Raw genomic sequence first — 12,948 nt, forward strand, 5'->3', positions numbered from 1 at the left:
AGCATCAGAGAGAACAGAAATTCCAGGTTTACAAGTCATTGCCAAAGGTGTTGTTCTGTTTTTTGAAATATCCCCATGTAGGGCATCCAGAATTGTGTGTGATTTCTCTTCCACCCTGAAAGCTAATACCAGTTTCACCTTTACTTATCACAACAATTTACATAATTATATCAACTGCAGACTACCTAAACACTTTTGAAAAAACCAAACCAACAAACATTCTAGGCATTGGCCTACTTGTAGTGATGAAAATCATTACCATTGATATAAAGCAATGGAGGATTGTTTAAAGAATCACAGAGATGTATGATATACTACGGTCTTTGTGAACTGTCAAATTCCTGACTGTGAACCTAACCTTTTTTTTTTTTTGCCATAAATAATTTACTAACTGTGGTGGGCTGACCCTGGCTGGATGCCAGGTGACCACCAAAGCTGCTCTATCACTTTGCTTCTCAGCTAGACAGAGGAAAGAAAATAAAATGAAAGGCCCATGGGTCAAGATAATGACAGTGAGATCACTCATCAGTTACAGTCACGGGCAAAACAAGACTCGACTTGGGGAAATCAATTTAACTTGCTACCAATCAAATCAGAGTAGGCTAATGAGAAATAAATCCAAATCTTAAAAACACTTTCTCCCATCCCTCCCTTCTTCCTGGGCTCAACTTCACTCCTGATTTTTCTACCTCCTCCCTCGCAGCAGCACAGGGGGATGGGGACCAGGGGTTGTGATCAGCTCACCACATTGTCTCTGCTGCTCCCTCTTCCTCACTCTTTTCCCTTCCCCAGCATGGGGTCTCTCCCACGGGAGACAGTTCTCCACTTTCTCCAAAGTGGGTCATTCCCACAGCCTGGAGTTGTTCTCACTCCTCTTATCAGCAGCAATTGCTGCCACACAACCTTTCCCCCGTTAAATATGTTATCACACAGGTGCTACCACTGTCACTGATGGGCTCAGCCCTGGCCAGCAGTGAGTCCCACTTGGAGCCGGCTGGCAGGGGCTCCATCAGACGTAGGGGAAGCTTCTACAGCTTCTCACAGAAGCCACATTTGCAGCTCTCCCAGAACCTTGCCACAAAAAATTTTACAAAATGACTAGTCATCCAGTTTGGACAGGCAAATTCTACAGTATGTTATCACCCTGTGAGGCAAGAAAAACAAACCAGGCAGATGATGAAGTTGAGTACCACGAGGCAACTTCTCTATATCACAGTGGTGTAGCTGGCGGAAAACAGACTTAAAATACAAAAGCCCAAAGCTCTTGTCAGTGTCTTATTGTATAAGGCAACTAAAATGAAAATCAGTCATCTTACCACATCTCCGAAAGGGGCAGCACTTCTCTGGGCTCCATACCTCCACCAAAGACATGCCTAGCATACATTTGAATTCAGGACAACGATGTATTTCACAAACTAAGAGATAAACACAAGGTTGTCATATTTTGATGAACAGAAATATGAATCAAGAGATAGTCAATTACTTATTAGTAATAAGTACTTTCAGAAAACATCTTACTTGAAAAGACCAATAATTGAAATATAATTGTTAGCCATCAGATAATAGCAGCATGGAATACAAGAACTTTAGGCAAATATTTAAAACAGTTTTAGATCTCTAGAATTCAGAGCCTGAAATTACTAATTTGTCTTCATGATACAGATATTCAGATAATGTTTCAGGCACATCAAGTTTTAAAAATAAAAAGTATTTGTTCACAAATGATAGTTTATTTATATGCACAAGTGGAGCTGTATCTCTCCTCCACTGTTTTTGGCACCGAACATCCACACTACAAAATTTGACATGTTCTCTGTCACTTAAAATATCAAAATTAAGTCAAACTTACTGCACTGGTATGTAGGGCAACACTTTTCTGTAGTATTACCATCCACAATAAGAACTTCTCCTTCTTGACATTTGGGTATTTGATCAGAGCAACCCTCACATGCTGGAAAAAATTATTTAAATTAGTGATAGGACATGTGGTAATGGTTTCAAACTGAAAGAGGCTAGATGTAGGTTAGCTACAAGAAAAAATTCTTTACACTGGAACAGTGTCTCACCACCAGAGAAGCTGTGGAAGCCCCTCCCTGGAAGTGTTTGAGGCCAGGCTGGGTGGGGCTTTAAGCAACCTGGTCTAGTGGGAGGTGTCCCCGTCCCTGACAGGGGGTTGGAACCAAATGACCAAATGATCTTCAAGGTCTCTTCCAACTTCTATGATTCTATGAAACCTAAACCAAAGGAAGAAATTTCACTGATGCCAAAAGGGCATTTTTATTATTAACTTAAGTCATTAACGGCCAAACCCCAAAAGAACTGAACAAATTTACCTTTGAATAAGATGGGCCATAGCTGATACAATGGGATATAGGGAGCAAGAGCATATATAGTTTGAGTTTTCTTTCAGATAAGAAAATCCATGCAGCTAGTCCACACAGTGTAGTACATGGACAGTCTCTTAAAAAGCCCCTCAATCCCTCACCCACGGACTCACCATCACTCCTCTAGGGGACCCAAGAATACCAAGCAGTTGCACAAAGCTGGTTTGTGACTCTAATGGTTGTTGCCACTTCTTACGTTTTATAAACTTTATGCGCATTTTTTTTAACCACTTTCAAGCCTTACTATGTTGGGAGAGCTAAAGGAAGTACAAGGGGACTTAATTGGCAAGATACCAGTAGACATCACTGCATATACAAAAACCACTTATAGTCTCAACTAGTCAGGATACTGTACCACATATATAGGAAATGCAGCAGGTACTCTCAACTCGAGCAGCAATAAGTGTTTGATCATCTCGACAGCTTGGCATCTGCTCCACTGGTTCACATTTTGCTGGATCACATTCTGAAAAAAGTACAACGTATTTATTTCTTGATATGAAGTAGAGCATTCATCCTCTGTCACATTATATTCCTAAGAAACAGCAGTGCTGAGCACAGAAATGCTACAAGATACTTCAGAACTTTTACCTTGTGTCGCAAGAGAACAAAGACACATTCTCACCTGATTATTCAACATGAGACTCCATCATTGTATCTCCTCCAACTGAGGCACAGACCAACCCTGAGCTTTTAGATGTAAGAGAATTTTGAAAATGGCCATCCTAATAAAGATGTCTACACTAAATGACTTTTTGCTTTTAAGTTGGTCTATTTAGTTTATAGAACGTTTTTACAGGGTGAACTTTTTTACCTTTTCAAAAAGAAACCTACCGCAAACATAGCTGGGACAACAAGATTCTTCACTGTAGTAAGTAACCAGCTTTTCCAAGCCATTGCATTCAGGAATTAGGGGTTCACAGAGGCTCTGATTACAAACTGTTACATAAAAGAAAAAAACAACAAACAACTTGTAAACTATCCTATAAGTCAAGTAGAGCAGCGGCAAGCAGGATTTGCAGTTCCCACACCCCAGACCTTCAAATAACAGTATGCACATGAAACCCACAACAAACTAGCAAAAAAAACCCAAAACAAGTGTCTGGCATTTGCAACGGTCTCCACAGAAGCGAAGTTAAACTAGAGTTGAGTCCTTGTAAGAATTTAAAGTGGAAAAAAATATAATTCATACTCATTGCAACATCATCCCAGGTGGCGAAAACATGAAAACTGCTTGCAATTTCTTTTTTAAATGGACTTTCTGTGCTAAATAAGAATTTTTAAAAAACCCTTCTATATCCTTTTTTTACTGCTTACTTGGTAAATCAGATCAACAATCATCTGATCTTTTTTTCTTGGAACAAGCTTTATCATTTATTCATAGCTGAGTATTACAAGAAATCAATATCCTGCACAGTTGAGAGAAACACAATTCATATCCAAATAAAGACAATGCTATTTCAGTCCTTATAATCACTGCACCCTCCCTCTACTTCTCCCTCAAAACCTACTGGATATTTAGCCAAAGAGTACAAAGTTTCTACAATTTCCTACGTAATCTGTAAATCTGAATTGAAGCAATTCCCATTCATTCAAAAGTAGGATGTGCAACAGAAAAACAAGTCTCAGAGAAAGAATATCTGCATATTCCATGGGGCAGGCTTCATAATCATTACGGAATACTTACTACAGATATTTTGAGGACAACATGTGTGATCACCAGGAACGAGCAAGGCCACTTCTCCAAATCGCTGACAGTCTAAGTGGTGGCTCTCTGAGCAGTTGTATTCCACCGGAAGAATGGTGTCACTGTCAACACACGTTTGCATACAGCATCCGCTCACAGAAGTTTTCCAGATCTCGCCTACTGCACGGGGTGCTCCTGAGCTGTCCGTACAAGCTATACCACAACAACAGAATGTGTAAGTAATTCCTTTTTCCTTCAAATTTTGAAAACCATTTTCTCCCACAGTGGGCACGTATCTATGAAGTATAAGAGTTTTAAAGGCATCGTGTACCTCCAACGCCCCACAAAAAAAGTGAAAGAGAAGACAGTCTGAGATGGAGTTTGTATGAGAAAGCAAGACAACTCAATACCCTCCAGAGATTAGGGCCGTCACTTTGTTATGTTTCTCCACTGCAAGGCTAGTCACTTCAAATCTCAATCCAATCCTTAGTTTTTAAAGCAGGGATCTGAAAATAAGTTACTTTTGTATTTTCACACATGGCAAAACTATTATTGAATTTACAAAGTCTTATGTAACATGATTTATAATCTTTTAAGTTTTGTGCTGTTAGTGTTAAGTATTGGCCCACAATTTGGTGGGATTAGGCAGAATTGTAATGAAAATACCTCTGCTGGTAGAAAGAACATAGGACATATAAATGTATTATTCAAAATGTGTAATTAACCGTTGGTACACGTCCTTTTGAATGTCTTTCAATACCAGTAGGTTGCACCCTTGGCAAAGGGCTAGGTGAAAAGGAGGCCAAGACTAACATACTTCGAACACTAGAATGCATAACCATAACCAAAAACTTTAATTTTGAAAAGCATCCTCCAGCTGAGAAGTGACCAAAATGGTCCATCATAAGGACGTTTCCCGCTTGCTCACCTGCACAGTTAATGTTTACTCAACATCTAAGAGTCCCCAACGGAATGACATTTGCAGAACCCACACATCAGGCCAGAATTCAACTTATTACTAATAAAGTATCTGACCACCAACTTGTAGACAATAAAGAAGAAAATCACATCAAATATACCACATTTTTCTTCAGGAATACAGACAGCAGTGTGAGCTCGGTGAAGGATGGTCCCTCCAGCACAGATGCAGCCTTCTGTCAACACTGAGCAGGAGTCTGAGTCCAGAGAAGCGACCTCATTACTCTGACAATTATCTGGAACCTCACAGGCAGCAATACAAGCCTGGTAGGAGAAGTTCTCAGGGCAGGGGAAGGCTAGGAAGAAAATAAACAGATCACTTGTTCTCAGGTTATATTCACATGGGGCAGTACCTAAGAGAACACATTAGCGTCTTGTCAACTTCCTGCACTTGCCAGCTCAGTAAGATTGACCAACTTAAAGCACAAATACAGATCAGTTCCCTTCTGCATGACAAAGGGAAACTTCAAACATTTCTCCTTCTCTTCCTATAGTAAGGTTTTTTTAATCAAGCTTCTCTTTGCCTTTTGGCAGTAGAGATATCAAACCATGCAATGGTGTTGATACAGAGTATTTTAAACTTGAAAAACATTTGCAATACTATACACATTAATAATACTCTGCTCTGAATCATTCTGAATACTTTGCAGTGGCTAAAGAAAATGCAATGATAACAAAAGGGCAGAGCTTTGTCAAACTCAAAAGTATATATGTAAAGACAAATTCAGCATTGCTTTATGTGGAATAATAAAGAATGGGATGAATTAATTACTGTTTAATAGATATCCACACTTTCACATGTGTAATTTTTAAGTCAAAGAATACAGTTAAATTTAACCTTTCTATTACTAATGTAAATTCTGTGGCATGTTATGGGTGCATGCAGGAATAGAGCAAAAAAGCATCTCATTTTGATTTAACTTTTGCTGTTGAAAACTTAACATGATCTTTCACGGGTTCAAAACAGTGGTTAAAGCTGTATAAGTACGGCAAACTGAGAATGACTACAAGTGCCAATAGTACAGTTCCATGTACTACGAACACAGTTGATTCTCATCATGCAATGATACCTAAATCATACAGCAACATCATCTGGAATCATGGCAATAAGTTCACAACGGCACTGCTTGCTCAAAACCAAAGTTACAGTTTAAGGCTTTAAAGATTAATTGGGAGAGGAGATTGATTTTATTCAGCTCCTCTCTACTAAAAATGGCCAGAATGCCACACAGGAAATATGTATCAGAGCCCTCTAAATAGAGGAACTGAGGCTTTTAAAACTCAGTCTACAGCCTATCAACACTTTGTGACCACAAATTCCAGATGCGACTTCATGGTTCTTCCTTGCGAGACACACACCACCAGAGGTCACTGTGGTATCAACCTAAGAGCGACGGAGCCCGTCACGATGGAGAGCATACACAACTGTACCGACAGATGTATTTTTGTAAGATTTCTTTTTAAACAGTTACTCACTAGTAAGATCCTTAAAAACTGAAGATTTTTATTATTTCTTCTTAATTGGCTGGGTTTAAGCTTTAGACTCCATGCTACTATTTGCAGGGCACTACTACCTGCCTGCATGAAGCCTGTATATACACACCCATCTTAAATCATTCTGAGAAGACATCAAGATTTCTATGTACCATAAGTTTTCTTATTTTGGGGGAATCACACTTCATCAATGCATCTTTCCCTTTTCAAGAACTGAAATCGCAGACCTCCCTATGTTACCACTGCAGAGGGCTTTTCCTAGGTGATCCCTGACAACAGATGTAATCCAAATTTTTTATTTAGTGACAGCTACAGATCCCATTTGGCCTTATGTTTTAGTAGGTTACTATGAGAGATGTCTCCTGCCAGAATACTCCAGCTCTCAGGTTTTAACTCTTTCTATCTAATCTTTCATTTCTCTAATCCATTCTCCAAAGACACAGCTTCAGGCAGGTATCACCAACTGCAGGTGCCATAAAACTTCCTTTCTATGGCTTCTGACTTTCCACAATCAATTCTGTTGCGCTTTGGTTTTATCAGTGGAAAGTAGCTAAGAGAAATGAACGTTACATTGCAAGGAAAATGACTTCTACAGTTAAGTAGGTTTCAAGCCAGACACAGGCCTCTGAACAAGGTTCTTTAGCTTACCTCTTCCATCTGTGAAATAGCTATAATGATCCTGATTGGTTTTGCACAGTGCTTCAAATTGCATCATAAGAAATGTTTTATTATCTCAATAATGACTTCCAAAGTACATAAGGACTCAAAGAGCTGTGGTATTTTCAACTTAAATTCTTATATTAGGCAAATTCTGTCTCTGTGAACACCAATGGCACACATACACGCAGAATACTTACGGCAGTAGTCAGAGCTCCTCCACTCTATACAAATATTAAATTTGTTGCACATGGCCACATAGGCAGCTAGTGAAACGCACGGATTTTGAATGTACTCAGTGTCTTGAGCCCATATATCACAGAACAGCTCAGGTGGGACCTAACAAAATAAAAAAGTATAACTATTATACCTTCATAGAGACCCTGCTAGATAGGAAGAAGATTTGTCTACAAACAATGAAGCCTGACGTTTTCAGTTCACAGTAAGCATGATGCCACCAGACTTCACTGGTGTACAAAGAGAATCTACCAGTATGTAAAAGTAAGGCTTCCTGAATGTTGACATTCTTATATTCCTCAGTTTCATCCTTTTTAAGCGCCCAGGCATGAGCTAATACAGTTTTTCCAATACAAGGCATAATTACTCACTTTCCATGTTTCTTCCTTACCTGTTATTGGCCTCCTCTTCATCAAATTCAACAACATATAAAAGGTGAAATGGTAAATGTACTCATATGTTCAAAAATAAAAACTCTGTTTACACAATGCGAGTTTGTAATTTGCTTTAGATTTGCTTTAAATGGTCTGTTCTGCTCTCTCATCTAAGCTGGAGCTCCCTGTCCCCAGAGTCTTTGAGAATGCAGGCTCTCAGATTACCTACTGTGATTTAGAACACGTTAAATTACTGAACACTTAAGGATTAATTAAATCCTGAAACAATGTTATTTTACTTTGCTCTACATCATACTGGTAAAATTTAATTAGCGGGGACCGATTTATAAATCAGATGGTATTGTCAAAACCACCAATTTAGGTGTACAGCATAACAGATGTATTATCAATTCTGAAAGTGTTAGTTCCTTATTGCAACTCTCACACTGCCACACTCTTCAATTATTTTTACCAGCAACTCTAGAAACAAAAAAGTATATATATCTCATTCCACAGATGTGGTTCTATGTAGCTTCACATTAATGAAATTATTGAGTATACAAAATTATATCGGAACTGCATCTCTCTCAAAATGTAAGCTTCCGAAATAGTTAACATACATAAGGATGACAGCTGCTGAAGGTCTGGTTCAACACCATTCTTAAGCACTCGGAGCAGTCCATGACTGAGCAATTAGTTTCCTGATGCCTGTCTTCTCCAACATACTTTAACGTGTCTGGCACTTGCCAGCTGTCTATAAAAGTTGACAGTGCATTGCTTTTGCTTAAAACTGTCCTGTTGGGTAGCATCAGGTCATTTTCCAAGCTTCTATCACAAAAACCTGTGTATTACCAGAAGAAAAAAAGCAGGTTAACACCGTATGGTTAATTCTGAAGTCTAAATGGCATAATTCAAATAAGTAAATAGCTTTTAAAAAGCTTCTCCAATGTGACAGTAGCACAACACATGGGAGATGTGGGAAGTCTTTGGTAGGATTTAAACACAGGAAATTTACACAAATTATGCAAAAGGAAAGATGCACCTATGAATAGAAATCTATTGCACATCAAAGAGCGTTTCAAAGAGCCCAGCACACAAACTTCACCCCTCAGTTGCATAAGCACGAAACCAAGAGTATTTTAAAGAAGGCTACAAAGCACCTCCGTGTATAAAAATAAATGAAGACTGTAAACGTTACAAGAAAAGGGAATTCTCATAAAATGCTAAGATGCTTCTGTGAAACTGCACTTCAGAAATACTGTATATTTCTACTTAGGCCTCTAAGCAGTCAAGAGCTACCAGAAAACTGAAGCTTTTGGCACCTCCAGGTATACTTCTATTACCCCTCAGCAGAGGGGAAAAAAGCAGAACAAAACAAACAAACTTTTCTATTTTTACTTTTCAGAAGGCAGCATCACATTTTGTTTCTATTTAAATGAAGGTCGTTGGCAATCCTGAAACACACTGAAGCGAAGGATGCAAAGTAACACATGGAGAGTGTCAACACAGAATATCCAGAGGAGACTGCTGCAAGGTCCTATAAATGCCAGCAAAAAGTACAAAAAATGCAGAATGATGGATCAGCCCTTCATTCTTTCTCCCTAATTATAATTTCTGAGCCTTTGGCATCAGACTTCTAGAACCGTTTTCTTCTACATTTCCACAAACTTGCATGGCACTTCTAAATCTTCATCTCTTCCCTTTTCTAGAGAACTGGTCTGTTTTACCAATTTTCACAATTCTTGAAAGAAGAGCAATCAGTGTAATCAGTGACACAGCAACAGGCATTCAGAGTGGAAAAGAGCTTTTGAAACTCTAACTGTTCCTTGACCAAAAATCTTTCTGGTTGAACTTTCTGAGGTTGTGAGTCTATGCAACACAAGCAGGAAGTACTGGATGGTTCCGAGAGACTTCAAAGAATTGCTGTCATGTCTGCGATATCTTTTTTCACATCTTCTCTTACACACGGACAAGGAAATTTAACACAGCAAAGCTAAACCTTCACATGTGGCTTGGAGGGATCTGGATGCAGCTAAAACTGACCTGCTTGTGCTCCCTTTCACCAGTTTTGCTCAAACACAAGAAGCAGACTAACAGAGAAAGCTCAGGAGATCAGCGCAGTCTACGCTGAGAAGATGCAGCACAACCAGCTCATTTAAAACAGGCTCTGCTAAGTTGCACCAGACAGAACTGTACAGGCAGACAATCCCAACCAGAGATGAATATCAGAAAAACACAGCACGTTTGCCACAGAATTCATACGTGGAACACCATCCACAGAAACGTGTGGTCATCTAATTAAAGCACCTTGTAAACCAGGAATGTAATGTTCCCACTTCTCGCTATCACAGTAATCAAACAGGTAAAGGCAAAAGCGACTTTCATGGTAACTTGAATCAGGCTTACTAAAAAATAGTCATTACTTTCTTGTTTCTGTTTTATCTAAGTACAGTAACAATTAGCAACACAGCAAGAATGACGTTGAAAACAAAAGTTCAGGCAAAATACAGATAATAATCCAATTTCAAAATGGCTATAAATTCAAACTCCCTTCCTTTCGGAGAAGCACGTTACTGTCTGCACACTTGTAACTGGATTGAGCTATCACTGGTACTTGATACTAAGCTATAGGCATTTGCCCTTTCTGAAACTGGAAAGATAGCCACTGTAACTATATAAACTCTGTAACCCTGGTTTCCAGCTCCAATTTACAGCAAATTTACTGATTCAGGTGTCAAAGGAGGGATTTACACCAACAAACGCACACTGGCAAAAGCTACAGCACCAAGAACTTTTTCAGAGATACGATTTCTAGAAAGAAACAAATTAAAACTTCTCAGCAGACCTAGCAGAGAGTAACACGATGGTTACTTAACCCACTACTATTAAAAATTTCCTCTGAACTATTTCTTCTAATAGACAAACTAAAATCACTTCTCTCAAGTTAAGGTTTCCTGTCAATTCTGATCTTTAGAACCTGAAAATAGCACATATCACTTCCTATCAGTGATACCAAATGCTAAATCTGTGTGCACTGTTTGACATTATGCCTGTCCTTGCTTCTTGGGTTTGGTTACAGCAATCATGCCTGGGATTCAAACAGGTTACAGTCAGAAGCAACATCATAGGTAAAAAGTGATTACATGCATAGATGTCAAGCATTAACAAGTAACAAAATCAATAATAATTTTATTTTAATAGTATCTTAAACTTTGCAATAACTCTTTTGGACCAGATCTTGCAAAAGATAGTTTATGTCATTATGAAATCGTGTCTCCCTATTAAAGCATCTTGCACTACTCTATACTTACCACATAGTCCCAAAGCTCTTGGTTCTCTGGTACTATTAAACTCAATAACCATCACACCCGTGTTGTGAAACCACTGAATTGTGATTTTTGTTGGGGTCTCAACTGCATACTTGAAGCCCGAATCCTCAACTTTGTATCCATATTTTCTAACAGTAGGCCAAGCAAATCTTGAATTTACTGTTATCTAAAATACAGAGAGAAAAGGTTAACTGTCAGATGCCAAGTGAGGTAGGTAGAAAAACTAAAGCCAGATTCTTGACAGCTTATGAATCTAACTCATAAATAATTTCAAAAGAAGTCAGGCTCACCTCCACAAAGATAATACATATACTCAAGAGACAAACAGCTTATGTGCCTTGCTCTGCAACTTACCTCAGTATAACTGTCCTTGGCTCTTTGAACTTACTAGGAGTTTACTAAATTACAAAGTTGGAAAAAATTATATGACCTATTGTGTCCTACTCTAATCTTCAGTATCCACATGGAGACAGTTGATTACAGAAGTAAGATGCTGTCTAAAAGGCAAAGAAACACAAACCTACGAAATACTTACTTTTCTACTTAAACGATTGATAAGAATTTGGTTTGATGCATAGGTTAGATTCAACATTGCCAGGCACAGAGAAGTTGAATTTGAATTAATCTGTGGAGAAAATAAAAATACATCAACCATAGTTGTGATGTGCAAAATCTTTATACATTAGCTGTTTATTGTTTTTAGGTACTGGGACATCAAGGATTTTGGAGAGCACGTTTTTAAATAAGGAAAAGTACTGCTGATCGCAGTTTCGAGTCTGCGCTACAAAGTGCATTAAGATCAGTCTTCTGTGGCTCTGAAGATTGTCGTTTCCAGCAAAAACTGCTCCATAGAAAAATCACACACTGAAATACGCCAGTGGTACACCAGTAAACTATGGTGATATGTATAACATGATCATGTTATATATGTGAGTAATGAATGTACATCCACTTGATGTCGTATCATCTTGCCTACTTTATGCGTAAAACAAAATAACATGGACACCTTCCAGTTGTTTCCAAAGGAAATACACATGTATCTTAAAGCGATACAAGTGTTATACAATTCATTAGTGTTGCAAACTGCAAACTGGGTAGAAGTGACTAATTAACCTCAACTACATAGTATTACTATGCCCTTTCTTTTAAGATACATTTTATTAGCAGTACTGAACACCATTTGTTAGCTCATAAATGGTAGTTACCATTCTGCAGTCAAGGACGTGGATGGTTATAGTTTCGTCTTGAGTTTGACTGACAATGTAGGATGCTTCTTTGAATAAAGCCAAATGATTTCCATCATAGGTTATAACGCTCAGATCAGAGAAAATTGTGCAACGACCTAATAAAAATTTAAAAAGTAATTATTTTTTCTAACTTACTTTAGAATGTCTGTAAATATTACAGCATATGAAGATAAACCAATACATTTTATAAGATTACCTAGCTTACTGGAGTTTCACATATGCAGTGCATACTTTTGGCTATATTTGATTCTGTTGCATCTCTGTAAATAACTGGACAGCAGAGTCAAATCCTGCATATTTCAGTGGGACAAACTGCGCATCTCGGCAATTGGTGATTTTCTCGCAGCTCGTGCGAGCAAAGGTTTGTTATTTTTACAAACTTCAAATCAGCAAAACAGATGAACGACAGTGGATCATGAGGGATGGTTAGTTCCCTTATAGTTGTGCTCCTAAGGCAGGAGCTCATGGAGAAGTCTTCCTTCTTCCCAGTCTTATTGCGAAAGCTTCTGTGCTTCAAAGACCTTGGAGTTCTGCTCTCAGTTATTTTAAACTCCAGCGCTT

The 12,948-nt window shown here is 38.5% G+C and overlaps 1 protein-coding gene across 1 annotated transcript in view; it reads right to left on the reverse strand.

The window, feature by feature from the left end:
* Positions 1-12,948, reverse strand: part of OTOG (otogelin) — a gene marked incomplete at its 5' end in the record, with an annotated part of 73,459 nt that overhangs the window by 10,068 nt on the left and 50,443 nt on the right. Inside the window, 11 exons of the mRNA XM_009876820.1 lie at positions 1,317-1,415; positions 1,850-1,951; positions 2,740-2,850; positions 3,219-3,323; positions 4,072-4,284; positions 5,151-5,345; positions 7,401-7,539; positions 8,432-8,652; positions 11,123-11,306; positions 11,676-11,765; positions 12,346-12,482. Coding sequence (XP_009875122.1) covers positions 1,317-1,415; positions 1,850-1,951; positions 2,740-2,850; positions 3,219-3,323; positions 4,072-4,284; positions 5,151-5,345; positions 7,401-7,539; positions 8,432-8,652; positions 11,123-11,306; positions 11,676-11,765; positions 12,346-12,482 — 1,596 coding nt within the window. The remainder of the gene's footprint in view (positions 1-1,316; positions 1,416-1,849; positions 1,952-2,739; positions 2,851-3,218; positions 3,324-4,071; positions 4,285-5,150; positions 5,346-7,400; positions 7,540-8,431; positions 8,653-11,122; positions 11,307-11,675; positions 11,766-12,345; positions 12,483-12,948) is intronic.

Source organism: Apaloderma vittatum, unplaced genomic scaffold (genome assembly GCF_000703405.1).
Source record: "Apaloderma vittatum isolate BGI_N311 unplaced genomic scaffold, ASM70340v1 scaffold16809, whole genome shotgun sequence".
In the NCBI taxonomy this organism is placed as follows: Eukaryota; Metazoa; Chordata; class Aves; order Trogoniformes; family Trogonidae; genus Apaloderma; species Apaloderma vittatum.